At 38.7% G+C, this 19,532-nt stretch overlaps 1 protein-coding gene across 1 annotated transcript in view; it reads left to right on the top strand.

Moving 5' to 3' along the window:
- Nucleotides 1-3,540: 3,540 nt before the first annotated feature.
- The window catches only part of LOC149170527 (uncharacterized), a 59,223-nt gene continuing 43,231 nt past the window's right edge, over nt 3,541-19,532 (top strand). The window contains exons 1-2 of the mRNA XM_089423916.1: nt 3,541-4,096; nt 4,196-4,433. Coding sequence (XP_089280042.1) covers nt 3,695-4,096; nt 4,196-4,372 — 579 coding nt within the window. The 5' untranslated portion in view covers nt 3,541-3,694 and the 3' untranslated portion in view covers nt 4,373-4,433. The remainder of the gene's footprint in view (nt 4,097-4,195; nt 4,434-19,532) is intronic.

The raw sequence follows: 19,532 nt of genomic DNA, 5'->3' as shown, positions 1-19,532 counted from the left end.
AATCTAAGAGCAAAAAGGTTATAATTACTTTTGAGGTATCTCTAAACTCTCCATCCTCACTACTACTAACAATACAATATTTTAATAGAGATTAAATGGAGGTTTTAATAAATTAAAAAATGAGAATACTTTTATATATACATATGTGAAATTTATATAATATAAATAATATTATAATGGACTCGGATAGATGCATCTTAATCAAGGATCCAAGGGAAGTGAGAAAGCAAAGTGATTAACAATGATAAAGGAAAGATGGTGCGTGATTTTTAATGTTTTTTTTATTATTGTATTTTCTTTAACATGATTGATCCAAAATATAGGTTTACTATTTTACAACCACTTATGTTTTTTTTTATTAATTTAGATACCTTCCTAAATACAATAAAATGGGATCATATTTAAGAAAGAGAGTAAGATGGAAGGGGGAATAGAGTGTGGGAGAGAGATGGATTTGGAGGGTGAAAGAGAGGGAGTGACAAGGGAGAGATGAAGATGCGATGAGGGAGAGAGGAGACGAGGGAAGAGAGAGAAAAAGAGAGGATAAAGATAGGGAAAGAGGGGGAAGAGAGAGACAGAGAGACATAGATATGGAGGGGGGAGAGAGGGGGAGAGAGAAGGAGAGAGGGAGGGAGATTGTGACAGAGTTGGAGGGTGGAGAGAGAGTATGTGTATGATGGGGGGAGACACAGAGGGAGGTGGGAGATAAGGGGAGAGAGAGGAAGGAAAAAGAGAGAGGACTTGAGAGAGAGGGGGAGAAAGAGATAGAGTTGGAAGGGGAAGAAAGAAATAGAGAGAGAAAGGTGGAGAGGTAGTGGCAAGGGAGAGAGAGAGAGTGTGTGTGTGTGTTTTGGGGGTGAGAAGGAGAGACAATGGGAGATAGAGATATAGATGGGGCGGGGGAGGCGGTAGAAGAGAGAGGCAAAGAGAGGGAGGGAGGAAGAGGGATAGATGGGAGATAGAGATATAGATGGAGAGAGAGAGAGAGAAGGGGACGATGTAGAGAGGGAGAGATAGATGGATAGATAGATAGATATGGGGAGAGAGAGAGAGCGTGACTTATGTTTAGGGGGTTGAGATAGAGAGACAAATAAGGAGAGATGGAGGGAGGTATAAATATAGATGGTAGGGGGAGAGAGGAAAGAAGAGAAAGATAGAGAAAGTTAGGGAGAGGCAGATAGAGTGAGATGGGGGAGAGAGGGAGGGGAAGAGAGAGAAGGAGAGGGGGAGGTAGATAGACACAGAATGGAAGGTAGAGAGAGAGGGAAGAAGAAAGAGTCTCATAGAGACAAATACAAACATAGAAGTTAGATCTAGAAAGTCATGAATATTTTAGATTTTCACTAAAATAGATGTATTAATTTCAATGTAGTTGTTGATTTCTAATCCTATTTGATCACATGCACTATATGCATTGATTTCAATGTAGATGTTGATTTATAATTCTATTTAATACCTTACACTAGATGCATTGATTTCAATGTCGATGTTGATTTCTACTCCTATTTGATTGCTTGCACAAGATGCATTGGTTTCAGTGTAGATATTGATTTCTAATCCTATTTGATCGCTTGCACTAGATGCATTGATTTCAGTGTAGATGTCAATTTCTAATCATATTTAATACCTTACACTAGATGCATTGATTTCAGTGTAGATGTTGATTTCTACTCATATTTGATTGCTTGCATTAGATGCATTTATTTCAGTGTAGATATTGATTTCTACTCCTATCTGATTGTTTGCACAGGATGCATTGGTTTCAGTGTAGATATTAATTTCTAATCCTATTTAATCGCTTGCACTAGATGCATTGATTTCAGTGTAGATGTTGATTTCTAATCATATTTAATACCTTACACTAGATGCATTGATTTCAATGTAGATGTTGATTTCTACTCATATTTGATTGCTTACATTAGATGCATTGGTTTCAGTGTAGATATTGATTCCTAATCCTATTTGATTTCTTGCACTAGATGCATTAATTTTAGTATAGATGTTGATTTCTAATCCTATTTGATTGTTTGCACTAGATGCATTGAATTTAGTGTAGATGTTGATTTTTGATTTGATGCAACAAGATGTGTGATGTACATTAATTTAAAAGTAATTAGATTAATAGTGTGCATTGATTATAGTGTAAGCACATCTCTACCTCCTCCATCTATATCTCTATCTCCCATTGTCTCTCCTTCTCTATCTCTCTATCTCAGCCCCTAAACATACACACACTCTCTCTATATCTATCTATTTCTCTCTCCCTCCGTGCCTTTCCCCTCCCTCTCTCCCTCTCTTCCCCTTCTCTCTCTCTAACATTTCTCTCTCCATAAATATATTTCTTCCTCCCTCCCTATCTTTGCCTCTCTCTTCTTCCCTCTCCCCCCATCTATATCTCTATCTCCCCTTGTCTCTCCTTCTCACCCCCAAAACACATACTCTCTCTCTCAATGTAAGCACATAAAAATTATTCAACCATAAATACAATACTTGAATTTTCATCCTAAATAAAATGTTTTCTTACCCCAAATGTTTGCTTCTTGAAACTATAAACTATTTATAATTGACTACATTCTTATTATTCCCATTTTCCATCATTCAACATTGTTAATTACTTTGCATTCAAACGCAGTAATAGAAAATAACTACCATTGAAAATTATTTGGGGTTTAACACTCCATAAGTCACAATGATTGACTTTGGAGAAAACTACTATTAATATTGGAGAGCAACAAAGACAAGGTATGTTGTTTACTATAGTAGCTTGAGTTAAATATTTGAATGGTTTATGATCGATATGAGAAAATGGAAAAATTAATAGGTGTGATAATATGAACAGTAGAAGAAAATAGTTTCAGATTGATTGCAATGAAGATTCTTTGTAATTGACTATATTCTTAGTATTCACATTTTCTATCTATCAAAATTACTACATTTACACTTTGCACTCAAAATTTGTATTTTATCATTTTTCATCATTCAAGTTACTAACAATCTCTCTCATTTCAACAAACTGAGGTAACTATGCAAATTTTAAATTAAATTGACCGAATTAATCTTAGACATATTTAGCATATTTAAAATAATCAAAATAATTAGATATTTAACAAATTTTGTATCACTGCACACGACTGAAACCAACTTAGATCCATCTTAACACCGGATCTATCAAGCCCCGAGAGGATCAAATCTCTCGAGGTACAAACCTTTCCTCAAGTTTTACACTCAAAAAATAAGTAATAATTCAAATATTAATTAGGTTTTAGTTTCCTGACGATGAACCACACTAGTTGGTTCCAAACGTGTCGTCAAAGGTCTTTTTATATGTGATTTACGCTGAAATTCTTCTTATAACTAAGTTTTAATTTTTTAAACAAACTTAAATTAATTAAAAAAATATAAGCTTTTAAAAAAATAGAGGTTTGCTTCATAACACTGTAACAAATATAAATTTATGTTAACATAATAAACAGAAGTAGATGCACAATAAATATACACAGTATAACCATAAGATCACAATTTTATGAAGATGGATGAAAAATTACAAACGAGGCAGCTGATTTTCCCTCCGCTCGTCGGGCCAAGTCGTTCACAGCTACACTATTTCTCATTTTCCCCTTTTTGCGCACCCATTTTACAATTGCGTTCCTTTCCGTCTTGTTGTCAAGGCTCAATTCTTCAGAGTCCTGAATGAATGGCAGAGGAACAGACTGGGCCTGGACCTGGGCCTATAGTAGAATTGGCAGCAGAAGATGAATGGGAGGTTGTGAACGACGATGGCTTCGTATACAAGAGACGAAAGCGGAAGCACAATGCCCCTCCCCCTCCTCCTCCTCCCATTTCTACTGATACCACAACTACCAACGATGAACAGTATCTCAGGCAGCGTCGCTTGCTAAAAAAGGCAGCTCTGCTAAACCTCAAAGCCAAATATGTACAGGAAATCACAGAGTGGGAATCACTTTCCCAGATGTCGCAGAACAGATCCACATCCACAGTCGCTTCCATTAAAGACCCAGTACCATCTTCATCATCTGTGCCTCTGACGCAAATGCAGAATGCTCGTAAAGGCATCCTCAGGGAGCTTCTAAAGCAGGTACTACATATTCTCTGCTCACTTCTCTGCTAAATGCTGAACTGCTCTGTTTTCTCAAATTGGGTTTAATGGGTTTATCTTCCCCATTTCCTCCTGCAGGATGAAGCCCAGGAGGACTTTATCAAGGGTATAACGAGTATCTGCGATGCTGCAGAGTTGATTTGCGAGGCCCATGAACGAGACCTCAAACAGCCTTTGCTTGATTTGCCTGTTTGGGAGAGCCCCACCACACTTGTGCATAGCTTATGCCCATCTGACTCCGATGACAATGCCTGATTAATTAACTTCTCTTTCCCATATGTTGGGTTGGGCAGAAATTAAGTTCGCTTGAAATCAGGTGTGATTTGGGTTTTACTGTATTTTTTTTTTTCTGCTGGGAAGTTACAGGCTCAGTTCTTCCAATTATTTTTCCGTATTTATGGCCTACTGTATCATTGGGATCCCAATTTACATTTACTAGAGAAAGATAGACAAATAAGAAAAATAGATTCTTTTAATCATAACATATCACCTACTGGTCATTTACATCAGGTTCACGGAGATAGTGGAAGCTTTCATCAATGCTCCCTATTCTAAGCTACCAACACATTTAAAAAACTGGAAATAGCCTGTTCGGTTTATAGCTATCAAGCAAAAACATACATTATAATTGGAACATAATTATAGGCTTATAGCAAAAGCACAAAAGACTGAAACTACTCGCTAAGATACTATAATTTTATTAATGTCCACAAATGACCAAGTTCATTGGGACTTAAAGGACAATCCAGTAGTGACATACAGAAAGAGTGTGAAAGTATCTCCTATAATCTAAGGATAGGAAAGAGGGAGTCTGCCCCAGGTGAAAAGCTGGAGGTTGTCTTTTGTTGAGTCCCTTAAATGAGAGGGTCTTATAGATCTTGGCCAAAGACATTCATTTTCCCAAAGGAGGAAACACCATATCTATGACAGGGTTAACTTCATTGGGATGGAAACTTTCCTCATTTCAGCTTTAATTAAAGAGATACCTAACTGTCCTTGTGCCATCAAATATCCTCTGTTCCTCTTTATGCTTCTTATATTGTTAGGATGTAATCATTTTTTGGTTCTCCTCGGATTAGAGTTATGCTGTCTCAATGATTACTTTGTCGACAATCCGTAGTTCTGCTATTCTTCTCTGCAGGCATTCATCATATATGGCTGATCCCTATCTGAACTCGTCCGAGAGTACATTCTCTAGGCATTCTTTCCAACGTTTTTGACACATCATCCTGATTTCTGTGTCATGTCAATTGTGTCACTCATCTGTGGCTAAATTGCAATGTTTTCCAGCCAATCCACCATATATGGCTGATCCCTATCTGAACTCGTCCGAGAGTACATTCTCCAGGCATTCTTTCCAACGTCTTTGACTCATCATCCTGATTTCTGTGTCATGTCAATTGTGTCACTCATCTGCAGCTGAATTGCAGTGTTCACCAGCCAATCCACGATCCGGTTGGCTTCTCTCCTAATATGAACAGCTTCAATATTCTGAAATGGTTTCTTCTACATCCAACATTATTCCACATAACTTGTGATTTTCCCAAGACTTGTTTGCAGTCTGTTCATCCATGAAATCATTCAGGAGCTTCAAATGTCCTTCTGTAATAACTTTGGCGACTTTCATTTTCTTTAACACACTTATTCTTTTGATCAGCCCTTGGCTTTCAGCCTTATAGTTTGACACTTGCAGAAATTTCCTAACAGTTTAATGAGTTATCTTTGATAAATCCACCCATGCTAGAGATTCCTGGATTTCCTTTAGAAGCCCTGTCGAAATTAACTTTTATGAATACTGAGGTTAATGATTTCTAGGGCCGCTCTACTCATTAAAATACTGTTTTTTTGCTGGTTTTCTTCTAAATAGAGATTTATTTCCCAAGAAAAAGTTTCACTTCAGCTGGGATTATGGTCAGGGAATTTTTGGCATTAGCTTTGGATGTCTCTACTATAGCTTTCTTGACCTGAAACCAAATCTGTCAGGGGCTTAGTCTTTAGTCTTTAAAGATCCTACCATTTCTAGCTTTTCAAATAAATCAGATTGCAAATCCTGGGATGATTTCCCAAACTATTTTCAGAATGGAAGATTTCCAGGATGTTTCCCTCATTTTTTTTCTGAGAGATGCTCCACCGGGTTAGCCCTTGAAATACTTTGTTTGCACCAGTCTCAATAAAGTTCTAGACTTGATTTGCGATTTCACATTTCAGCAGTACATATTGGCTGCTTTCAACATTTCTCATGCGCTTGCTTCACCTTGTTGGCCCAATTGCTTCCCTCAACTTTAGGGCTTATTTTGTCAGGAGTTTTTCTGTTTATAACCAAAGATGAGAGTTGGGCTACCTTAGAAGTTAGTCCAAATGCTGGGAATGCAAATCTTTTTCTGAAGTTTGGTTTACTAGAGATCTGCTGATTTGAGATTGCGTTGTAATCCTCTCTAATCCTATAACTCTCAATCCCATCCTTGTTTCATCGAAGTGAATCACTATTTTGGGTCATCAGAATTCTTCTCTGATATAAGCTTTTATCCAAAATTAGTTTTTCCTCCTCACTCACTGCAACAGGTCAATCTTTGGTCTTCTTCCATTCCTGAAAAAGGACCAATAATCTGTGGGATATTTCTAGTAACTTTGATCCATCCTATTAAATTTCCGTGAAACTTTGCACCCACTTAGTGAATTACTGAAAACTGAAATCTAGTTAACTTTCACCAAGATACAAAGCTTCTTAACGACTTATAAGCAACAGAATAAAAACACCAGAGATAAAAAATACATCACACAAATTGACACACTTGTTTTTCTTGGGAAATGCAACAGGGAAAACCCGCTTGCTTTATGTGGTATTTTATTGATTGTCTTGGAGCAAATGAATCTATTACAAAGCAAACTGTCACACTTGAGAAAGCGTTCTGCTTTACTCACAAATCTCAGCTGATATGGTTGATCTCGGTCTACCTTGATCATTGCTTGATCTCGGCCCTCTAGCTCGCAACCAATCCTTTGCTGACCCCTTGACTTGCTTTGCAAACCCTGCTCTTTTCCTGATCTTTGCACACTAGAGGCTCCTTAAGCCTTGCGCACTAGGTCCCTATTTCCTAGCACACATGAACCCCTATTCTCTAGCGCATATCCAACATGAGGTGCGCCTTTGGGAACCTGCTTCACTGGAGAAGGCATTCAGGTTGGCAAGAAAAATTGAAAGCAAAATTATGGCAACAAGGAAGCCTACCAATCACAACTATAAAGATGGAAGTGTTGTTGCCCCTAGCCTTCCACAACCTTTAAGGTTGACACCACAACAATTGGAAGAAAAAAGAGAAAAGGGCTTTGTTACAGTTGTGATAGCAAATACACTAAAGGTCATAAGTGTGTTGAGAAGAAATTATTTTACATAGATTGTGAAGAGGAAGAAGAAAATGAACAAAAAACATCAAAAGAAGAGGATACACACCAGGAACAAACCCTAGAGAAAGAAGAAATGAATCCGACCATATCTTGTAATGCATTGGTCGGAATTACCACTCCTCAAACTATCAAGATAAAATGACATATCAAGAAGAAAAAGGTAATAGTGTTGATTGATTCAGGTAGTACCCATAATTTTATTCATTGTAAGATAACGAAGGAATTGAATTGCTTCCTATATCCAACACCAGAGTGTCAAGTGATGGTTGCAAATGGAGGAACCATAAATTGCTCTGGAAAGTGCCATAATATCAAGCTATCCATGGGAGAATATGTGTTGAATAGTCCAATGCTTTCCATTCCAATGGGTGGTGCTAATGTTGTACTAGGAGTCTAATGGCTACAATCTTTGGGTACGATAGCTTTTAATTTTCAAGAACTTTTCTTGAATTTTTTTCAGAAGGAAAGGAAGTTGAATTAAGGATGAAGGATGGTTTGTTTTGGGTTTCTTCTTCAGCAACTAGGGTCGAGATTCCTCAGATAGATAGCTGCAGGACTTGATGAAATCTCTGGGCCACTTGTATGGGTAATCTTGTCTTTATAGGTTCGAATTCAACCTCAGGAAGTCAGGCCGAGTTTGGGTATTGTCTCTGAGTTGATCTATGGTCAATTTGAGGAAGAATTTCTCCCTTTCTGTGGCCGCACTTCAGAGCTACTACTCCAGGTAGGTCCGCAGGCATGCATCAGCTTAGACAGAGGAGCCGAGAAGCCTATCATGGGTTCAGATCAGTTCTAAGGGCCAGCAAAGGGCATCATCATGCATTCCTAGAGAGGCCGCAGCTGAAATAAGGAGTTTCTGGGGCAGCTAAGTGGGACAATTGTGATTTACAGGAAACCCTAACCAGTCCAAGCTTCATTAGTTGCATTTCATAATTGCGTTGGGCCATCTACTTGTTTAGGGCAACAATATTGGATCTACAAAATTGGCAAGTCATTTTGATTTATTGTACTCTCTCTCTGTGCTGAACATTTGATATAAATAATAAGAAGATTTGATCAATGGTTTTCCCCATCTTGGGTTTTTCCCTGGCTTGAGCCAATTTTTGTGTTCTCTTGTTTTGGCTTGTCTTCTGCATATGATTACTCATGTTCTTTCTTCAATTACTGTCATCGAATAATAGTTTATGTGATTGCTATTAAAGGAAATGGAATTAATCTTGGGCTCATATGAATCACTGAAGTAATTTTCCATGCAAAGAACATCTTAACCTAAAATTAACAACTTCCTAGGCCTTCGTATGTTTGCTCTAATCCACGAACAAAAGTATGGATATGTGTATACCCAAAGGTTGTCGCAAAAGTTATTTCAGTTAGGCAATTTCGTTAGATTACATTCATCCCTTCAGGAGCGTAACCTAATCGAGGCATGCAGAAAGAAATACTTCGATTCTTTAATCACTTTTCCTCAAATTTAAAGAAGGTACAATTTTAGATAGTAATCGAGTCTTCTTTTGATATGTTGTTGTTCCATAGGACTGAGATCAATTTGTTGTGTTCAATTCATTTGTAGAAGAGTCAATGAAGCTGCTTGATACAGAGATATATCATTTGCAATAGCAGTTCGAATCCCAACAAATAGAATGGACCCTAGGGCCCTTCATTGACATCAAAGTTAAAACAAGCCACAATAATTTAGGATAATTCTTTGTTCATAGTTCGATTTTTTTGCACAAGAGATAGAACTTAGTCACACCAAAGAATCACCAAAAGTATGCCGCAGAGGAATAGGCTTCTGTTTTGAAGGCCGAAAAGCTTTTGCATAGAAGTATTGCCGTAAGATGCTTCCGATCAAGACCTTTTGTCCTTGGTCTAATTCTGCTGCATAAGGTGAATATAACTTGCTTCAATGAAGATCGAATAGCCTTGGCAAACTTTCAATTCAACCAACTTCAAAATGCGTCCTTCACAGATAATTTTGGTAGACCTCGGTTCCTTTCAAAAATACCAATTCGGTAGCAAAGAAGACCTCCTTAGGTTCAACTTTGGTCTTTCACTTGCAAGAGATTAGGAGAACCAACGATTTCCAAAACTCATAGAGGTTAAAGACAAAGAATTTGTCTTAAGGAGACCCGAGACCTGCAAAGAAAGCCAACGAATCCCTGAAAGCCACAAGTCAAAATAAAACGAACTAAAAGCCTTATTAAGCCTGCTGGTCGTAGATGAAGAATCAAAGATAAACTCAAATCATTTAATTGCACATAAGGATCATAATGCCCTTGTTTATATAGATTTTCAGAGGTTTCTTTTGGAGTAGACTGTATTGAGGGTTGGAGGGAATTTTAATTTTAAAATTCAAATTAAAGTACTCCCTCCAATTTGAACCATTCAATTAAATGACTTTTGGACCACATTAAATTTATCCTCAATAATTTTTTTTTTAATTGAAGAACCCTTCTTGACCTAATGATGCATACCATAGACTTCAATACTTAAATCATGCTTCTTCTTTTAAGGAGATGTGCTGATGCAATGTTGCCACATCATCAAATTTGTTTGGCCCTTCAAACCTATGTGCCACATCACATCACCACACCTTTGAAACTGCCTTAGCTTGTTTCCCCCCAATTTCTCTCTCACAACTTACTCTACAGACAAGCTTCAAAATAGTTAAGAGGAAGGATACACTTAGAATAGGCATATAACTTAAAATAAGCCAAGATTTTGCATCTCACCTAGATTGTAGGATTTGCATCTCATTTAGGATTGTGAAGCATCTTTCAATAACAACTGTTCATCCGGTGACTTGGTAAATAAGTTATCTTAAGCAAGTAATTGACTCCATTTAAGGCATTGGTCTTTCAAGTCAAATCCAAATTAATCTTCAACTTGCTAAAATTAACCAAGTTTCTAGGCCATTCAGTTGTGTTTCCCAAATTTGTTGGTTGCCAATGAATCTTCCATTTTCACATTTCATAAGGACTACTCCCCATGGCTTCCTGTAGGGAGACAACTAGAACAAAGAGGGTGGGGATTAGAGTGATAGCCCTCGCCCTGAGCATTGTTGCATCTTGCCTATATAGTTTGGGCGACAGTAGTTACAATCCACTTCAAGGGAGGAACCTCCTTCTACAATGAATACAATGTGTAAAACTATATTTGATGATCCTAAGACTAGGTCTCCTTGGTGTATATACGAGACAAAGGGTGCTATTATAATGAAATGGCTCAATGAAAGGTTCTAGCTGACATACCAATAAAACAATAGAAATGTAATAAGTCAATATCTAGGGCTTGCCAGTTGGGTTTATCTCAGGCAGTTGGAAGGAATGATTGGGATCCTCCCCACCCAGGTTCAATTCCCGCAAGTGACATGACGAGCTATCATGTAATGGCTTCGAGTATTCTTGTTGAATAATGTATAGTCCTGTGAGGATCAAAACACGTATATTCATCATATGGAATATAAAGGTATTTTTCACGTGAAAAAAAACTCAATGTCTAGGGCTTAATAAGGGGTTTTAGGGTTAACATGGGGCTTGTCTATGGTTTAGCCCTTGTTGGAGGACACTATATTGCTTAGAGAAGCACTTGACATAGGGACAACTTGACATGGAGGGCACACCACCTTGGGGGCTGTACAAGCCCTATTGTGCCATTTGTTATTTTTTGCTTAGTGTAAAACTCCACTTAAAGCTTTGTCATTGACTTAGCCTGGGGTTTACTAGTGGACTTAGTCATGTTTCATTTTTGGCCTCCCTCACCTATTCAATATATAAAGGGAAGTGTCTTTGTAATAAATGGTTAGAGATGTGATAGTTGGTGTGATGCTAACTATGGAGGATCTTGGAAGAACAATTATTTACTCTTGTAACATGAATTGTCCTTGTGAGAAGCCATGTGCTAGAGTTACTTGGCTTGTGTGATGCAAGTAAAGAGTAAAGTTTGTGAGATGCAAGTGTGGAACTAAGGGATGGACAATTGGTACGATACTAGCTTATTGTTGATCCTTTGGAGAGCCTAGTATTGCTTGGTGGGATGCCTTGTTAGGCCTTGTTGTTGTTGGATAGGGTTCACATTGATAGTTGATGCCCTAGTTAGGGTTTGGAAAACTTTTGATAATTCTTTTATTGGGATAAACCTGAAAGATTTGATGTACTGGCTTTGTATAAGCTAAGGTGTTTTACTTTATCTTCATATTGTGATAATAAGGAGTTGTACCGCTGCTGTCCTAAATTCTCTTATTGCTGATCTGATTTTAGATCTGGTTTTCATGTGTTTTGAGCAAGCCTTGTGGCCTTTTTGATATGCTGATTTACTAGGATAGCAAGGTTGAAATGTTGAGTGATTTGGGATGCCTTACATGGAACTTTAGGTTTAAAATGTGCTGTTATATTTTGCTGTCGATGAATGTAATTTTTAGATCCTTATACTCGATTAGGTCATACCCTAAGGGGTGGTGGATTGATCTGGTGTTGAGATATTTGGCATGTTTATCTATTTGAACTTACCTAGATTAGTGGAGGACAGATGTGAGATATTTGTATGTGTATTTATGATTATTTTAATTCAGCCCTAAGGTTGAAAGTTTTATGTGATAAATTTTTGACCTTATTGACGTGAGGTGAAATCTTTTGAACTGGGTAAAGTGCAGATATCTTAGTGAAGATTGCCTTGTTTTTGAAATTTCTACAGCATAGTCATATATGCTTTTGTATTATGTTAGTCTAATCATCAGCATAGTCATATAGGTCAATTTGGTTATTACTGCAGACTAGCAAACATTTATTCTGTTGTATTTAATATGTGATAGTGGTATTATATGTAAATATCTGAGAAGTGACAAGAAAATAGAATCATAAATACAAGGTTTGAGTGAAGTTAATTCTCATTTTCATTGATCTTAGGCTAAACAAATCACAGTTTAGTTCTTTTGTACCATCTATATTTGACAATCTTGTTATATAGACCAAGAATATATCCCATATATACTTGAGTATGCACTAGCTATCTAGTCATTATTCTACAGAACTATTATAGAACATATATAGATGTATTTTGCAAAAAATGCACTTAGAAGTAACTCAATGGTAGTGAAAAAATTGGACTTTGGGAAAAAACTGGGAAAAAATTTTGTAAGCTGGGAAAAAATAGGCAAAGTTAAAACTGCAATCTGTTTTATTTTTTGAACTATTAAAAAATAAACCAACAAAAACATCAGATAGTTTAACACTAATTTTCCCTCCTGAACACTGTTAGAAGACATGCTCTCTCTCTCTTTCTCTTTCTCGAACATGCAAACATCAAGGTCGGAATGAACAAAAGGAGTGTTTTCTTGTGCTTTCTTGGTGCCCTAGTGGTTTTTTGACAAAAAATGCGATTTGTCTAATTTCATAAAAAAATTGTAGTTTTAATCTTTGATTTCTGATTTCATTATTAACTGGGCAAGTAGTTGTAAAATCGTCAACTAATCGACAATTTTTGCAAGATATATACATACACCCCAATCATGTACCCACAACACATGAGAAATTTAGTTGTGGGCACCTTGGGCTATAAGCTTGGCTCCTTTTCAATTCTAGTATATATTCTTGGCATATATATATATATATATATAACTTTGTTTTTTTTCTTGATAAAATGCACTGTTTTTTTTCTTGATAAAATGCACTTTTCGGGGAATTGATTGAGCACTTCCCTTCATTTCAAGGGTGGTGCTCAGGGTAAATTGGTTGGTTGCAGTTTTTGGCAACTTAACTTGATGGACACATTGACAGAGGCCCACAATATTTGATAGAGGCAACAAGCCAAGGGACTTGACCCTGATACATCTTTCTTGTAACTCATAGTAGTCAATCACTTGACCTAACCCATCAGACTATATATCCTAGTATATTCATTTATTATTTTTTTAACATAAATTGTAAATTGTGAGATTTATATTAAGTAAAATCTGCACAAATGTCTGTAGCCAAAATACAAAATGGAGGAGCACCTTCTGAAAATATTGCAGTGCAAAACAGGGCTCTGAGTATTGTCTATGCAAAATTGGAATATAGATGTTCAAGTTTACACGATACAACATTACAAAGTAGGTTCACTAGTAAATGTCGAGTATTAGAAGAAATTTACGAAACATGAGAATTATCCAACCTAGGAGGTGAGGGGTGCCAACCATCTCAACCATTTTCTAATCCTTCTTAAGAGCCCGCTTATTCATATTTGGGAGTTGAATTATTGATGGAGTTGAGTTTCCCATTCCAGATCAAGTAGATGGAGTAGTGTTCCTCATTTCAGCCAGGAGACCTAACTGGAGACCATCAATCTTGCATTAGGGTGTCCCATAATCCTCTTGAACCCATTGAAGAACATGTTTTTGCTGGATAAATATGTCCATTGACATCTCTAGTTCTGCAACTAAGGTGGCATTTCAAACTTGCAATTGTTTAATTTCATCTTGCATGTCCACAATAATCTCCTTGTGGCAACCTAGGACTCAGCTTACCTTTGAAAATTCACCATTTTCCATTTAACCAACACCTCATATTGTCCTAGAGTGAATGATGACTGCAGTGTGGCAGAAAAAACAAATAGAGGGATAAAATTAAGGCCAGGTGAGTTGCATCCTTACCATATGCCACAGGGGGCTCCATCAAATTCGAAATAAGGGTGAAACTCTGCCCTCTTGTACCTTTGTCATCATTGCATGATGATGAAATTGTTGTATTGGTTGTGCCATCCTCAAAGGAGATATCCCACCATGACCTTGTGTAGTATGTGAGAATTATGTATAGAGGGGTTGGAGCGTACCATATCAAGCCAAGTATGAGGAGGGCGTGTCAACTGTATGCTTACAATATGCCACAGGGGCTCCATCAAATTCAAAATTAGGGTGAAACTCTGCCATCTTGTACCTTTATCATCATTACATAATGATAAAATTGCTGTATTGGTTGTGCCATCCTTGGGGGAGATATCCCACCATGACATTGTGTAGTATGTGAGAACTATGTATAGGAAGGGTTGGAGCATACCATATCAAACCAAGAATGAGGAGGCTGTGTCACCAATTTGATAGCTCGAGTTTGATGACATGCTACTTGTTGATCAATTAATTTCGCTTTGGTCATTGCACTAATAAGGGATTGCTTGCTAGTAGTGCTTGGACTTAGTTGCGATCTCCCCCATTTTCCCGTGTGTTGCTAAATTGGCGTAGGCATGTGCTTGTGTGTTGAGGCTTTGAAGAACACGATAAAACTCCAGAACTGAAATAGATTTTAAAACCATATGGATCTTGTGGAAACTGGAATATTAAACTTGCTTTAGAATCTTGAGTGGTGCCAGCCTGAAGTTGATAGTGTTTTTTGAATCACCAATGATTATTAGTTTTTGAGGGCTTAGGGAACTAGCCATATTGACTCCTTGGAGAAGGCGATTTTGCTCGATTGTTAGAAGCCTGACCAAGACTCCAAGCACATGAAAATTCAATGGTTCCTCTAGGGTTAATGAGAACCCCTCCCACACTTCCTGCCATGTATATATCCTAGTATATTACTATATATATAATAGCATATATTGTTGTTATATATATCGAGATATATTTTAAATATACTATCCGGATATTTCATTACATATCTTTGGTATTTATTCATATATCCAAAGGATATTTCCTTGATATATATATATTAACAAATACATTTGTTATATATCAAGTATGTATACCAAAAATATATCTTAGGATACCTTAGATACATATCCTAGTATTTATATTTCAATATTTGAAATATATAAATACTGAGAATATAACTCAATTATTATACCAAGTATCGAGTTAAAGGTATTTTTATCATAAAACACCAAAATTGGTACAACATCACATACCAAACCCTTATTTTGATGCTGCAACAAACCTTGCAACTTTCTAAAGCCCAAGACTAAAATATCACTACCAATGAACACAAAGGGTCGAATCAAGTCTAGTGCCCTTATAAAATTTAAGAGTAGATTAGCCTTTTTCTTGTCTTGGCTGAAGAATCATATGACTAGAATAATTGGACAAGTTATAGGTTTGAATCACCTTTCTGCTCGCTTCTTGAATTGAAGTTTTTTTGAACAAATGAAGAGCTTTTTTTTTTAAAACCAGAATGAGTAGATTTTTTTATTTAAATATGGTGCGCCCGTTCACAAACAAAACCGGGATTTTACATGGTGATTTCCAACCTTCTAAGGACAGGTGATACATCATTTGGTTTGCATACCCACTATACAAGTGTTCTCTATAGTGCATACAAAAATTCCCATTCATAGATCTCTTATCACTGTAAATTCTACAAAATTGAAGCAACAAAAATTTACATTTACATTTTGTCATTTGAAAACAAAGAGAGAACATAAAAGACTAAAAGTCTAAAAGTCCAGAGGCGTTGGACTGTTTAGGTCCAGCTCAGTGGAGACTACTTTGGCATTCTTGTATAGGTCTGTTCAGTGAAGTCCTCGTTGTTCTTGTTGATCTCCGCCACCGTGAGTTTCAGCTGCTCAATTTGTTGACGCAGTGCTTCCACTTCATCCTCTAGCTGGCAGATTCAGTCCCTCTTCTCCAGTTGTCTCTCCTGCATTGTGAGATTCTCTTGTTGCTGAAAGTACATGTTGCGCTGCAAAGCCGCCAGGCCTTCTCTAAATTCCAAGTGCTCCTGCTCGCAAGTGGTGCAGGTTGGCCGAATTCTCCTTTCAGCTCGAAGACTTCCAGCACACTGCCGTCTCGACCTCGGCCTTCGACTACCCCAAGAGCTCGACCAAGGATTGTCATTTGCACTCTGTCCCCTCGGATCCATCTTTTGACATCCCAGAATGTTGCAATTCCTTCTGTTCCCCCCGCTCAAGTCTAGGATGTCCTTGACCCACTAGTCCACCTCACAGGCTAGCCACGCCGCCCTAAGGATATGTCCCAAGACCCCCTCACAGACCAGAAGAGTAGAAGCCTTCTCACCAGTTGCAGACTCAGAGCTGACCAAGATCAACCGGACTTCCCAATTCAGTGGAATAACATTACTAGCCCCAACAACTGCACCCTGCCCATCAATTACACTCAGGCCCACTGCACCACGAAGCTTCTCCTTCAGAATCACTGCTCCAGGGTCCTGGCCCTGGACCCCCTCCCAGTCATGAAGCTTGAGAAGTTTCACAACAATTGTAGTATCAAAGACTACCGAATTCCGACAGTCCTCCCTCTGCGGGCCGACTTCCAAACCTTTCCCGAGGGTCTGATCCAAAGTCCCCTCCCAGTTCAACAGAATAACAATTCCCAACACTGCGCTACCCCTCAAACCAACCACAACACTTAGACCCGCGAACCCTTGCAGCTTCCCACCCAAAATTTTCGACTCACCGGGCTCCCTGGGATTCTTTCCAGCAATCTAGTCCCCACTACAAACACTCAATGACCTCAGCTTCAGCCTCAAGGCCTGCGTAGAGGCCACCTGAGTAGGAAGGAGCATTAACCCATGCAAACTTCTCCGACCATTATTCCTTATATAGTAGTAACTGTGCCGCGAGATGTTGCAGTACCTGTTGAGGAAACTGATGGGGCTATGATCCCGATGATCTTCCATTAATTCCCAGCCTTTCGCCTTAATTTCCTAGCATTGATCATTGTCCGTCATTCTCCTTCTGAGTTTCCTCCCACGAGTGTTCAGGATCAATCTGTGTTTAGGAAATAAATGTTGCTCCTCTCTTCCCCTTATCTTGCACAAATAACCAGGGCGAAGGAACTGAAAACGTACCGAGAGATCCCTGTTATTAATAAAGATAGTACCTGGGTGACGATAACATACACGTTGCGGGTGAAAGCATAGGACATGCCTGCCATGAGGCTCTTGAACAAGCCAGGGAACACAAGGAGATACTTTGCGGGGCCCAAGTGGCGAGGGGGTGAGGTGGGCAAGGAAGAGGAGCATGACGGAAGAGAGGGGAGGCGGGACAGAACATAAGAGGGGAGCGACAGGGGAAAAGAAAGGGGAATGTCAGAGGGAAGGGATGGGAAGGATATATAGGGGAGAGGGGGAGCAAAGGGAGGGGGAGGGAAGTGGTAGGGGAGGGGGAGGGATAAGGGGCAGGAGGGCAGACCATGGAGTCAACCCAATAAATCTAAAATCAAATTCTCTAATTTTAATGTTTGTTATCGCCCAAGCAAGGCTTAGAGCAACCTCCACTATCTAGGAATTGTAAATCATTAACTAATTTATGGGATACTAGTCGTGCCCACAACATCATTCACCACACTCTCTTCTATCAACTCGCAAGCAAGGTTAGCCTGTTTGTCGTCTTCTTGATTATTTCCTCTTAGAATATGGAAAAAGGTCACCGAATCGAAGGATGGGATCATCCCTTGGGATCTCTTGATAATTTGGTTTAAAATTGTGTTTTTTGCAGATGAGGCATAATTCATATGCCGTATTATAATCATGGAGTCTCCCATCACTTGCAAGGTTTTTATTCCTTTCTTTTGAGCCCAGGTGAGGCCCAGAAACAATCCATACGCTTCAACTTGATTGTTTGTCTTCCATCCAAGCACCCAAGCATATTTATATTCAATGATTCCTTTGGGATTAATGAGAAGCCCTTCCCCTCCTGCCACGCCAGGTTTACCTTTTGATGCCCCATCGAATTGAAGGGTCCATTTATTTGTGGATCTGAGCCAGTCCACTAGAGCTTCCGACGACAACCTCAAAATCCACTTCGCCTGAGAGGGAGAACTACTCCTCGGAACTTGAGAGGCCAGGGGAGACACCCACGGATTCAATCTTATCCAAGGATGGGTCTGAATTTGGTTTGTGTAGTTCCATACAAGCTGAAAGGGAAGTCATGGCTATTACCCCAGCCGGAGGCTGAGACTTTTTAAATATTGCCTTATTTCTTGATAACCATATTTGCCAACAGACATATTTCGAAAGAGCCAACCATATTTCTTTGAAATTGCTTTTGGCCTGAAGGGAGCCCAAATAGGATTTGGGCCAAGAGCTAAAGAAGATCAGGGGGTCCAAAGGCCAAATTGTTCTGCAATAAAGAGGCCCAAGGACCACAACCCAAACTTCTTTAGTCACATGACAATGGAGAAAGAGGTGGGGGATTGTTTCCTCCTCAGATTCACATAGCGTGCATCTTGAGGGGCCGATCAGTGCCCTCTTCCAAAGATTTTCTGCTGTAAGAATTTTCTTATGCGAGAGTAGCCAACAGAAAAAAATGACTTTTGGGATGGCATTCCTTTTCCATATTTTCCCCCAAATAGAGTTTTTTGGAGGTAATTGGGAGTTTAAGAGCATGTGTGAATACCCACCTTTGACTGTGTAATTGACATTCTTCCAACCCCACTTGTCTGCCTCTGTCATAGCTATGGGGGCACATCCCCTTAACTTCTTTAAAAGATTGTCTCTTTGGATGAGAAGTGCCTCTGGGATATTTTCGAGCTTCTAGCCCTTCCAACCTCCTTGCTGGTTCCACTCCACAATTTGGCCTAGATTTTCCTCCCCCCTATTGCACAAGAAGTTTTTGAGATTCATTAGGGATAGGTCAGAATCAAAACGCTGGAGCCCCATAATTGAATCAGAGAAAATTTTGGTGGAGGCTCCATTTCTCGGAATTTTGCTTATATTTTTGGTGATAATATCCCTGGAGGAGAAGATTAGTCGCCAGATGGGGGAGCCCATACCAGAGACCTCACGTCCCCCACTAACAATTTGCTGAGATGGATATTTAACATTGATCACTTGGGACCACCATTGACTCGACTTCGTGATCAAACTCCAGTACATTTTTGCTCCCATTGCCAAGTTAGATATCTTCGGATCCTTGATTCCCAGACCTCCATGCTGTTTCGAAGCTCTAACCGTTTTCCAATTTACTAAATGATATTTCTTTGTTTCCTCTTTCCCTCCTTCCCACATGAATTTTCTTATATATATGCCCATTTGCTGAAGCACGCTCTTGGGGGCTTGAAGGGTAGTGAACTGATACAGAG

The sequence above is a fragment of the Pinus tabuliformis genome, chromosome 4_2, assembly GCF_031772625.1.
Source record: "Pinus tabuliformis cultivar Carrire ecotype Pingquan chromosome 4_2, CPIR1, whole genome shotgun sequence".
Lineage (NCBI taxonomy): Eukaryota > Viridiplantae > Streptophyta > Pinopsida > Pinales > Pinaceae > Pinus > Pinus tabuliformis.
Note: the sequence above shows the minus strand (reverse complement) of the source record. Positions and strands in the feature narration are given on the sequence as shown.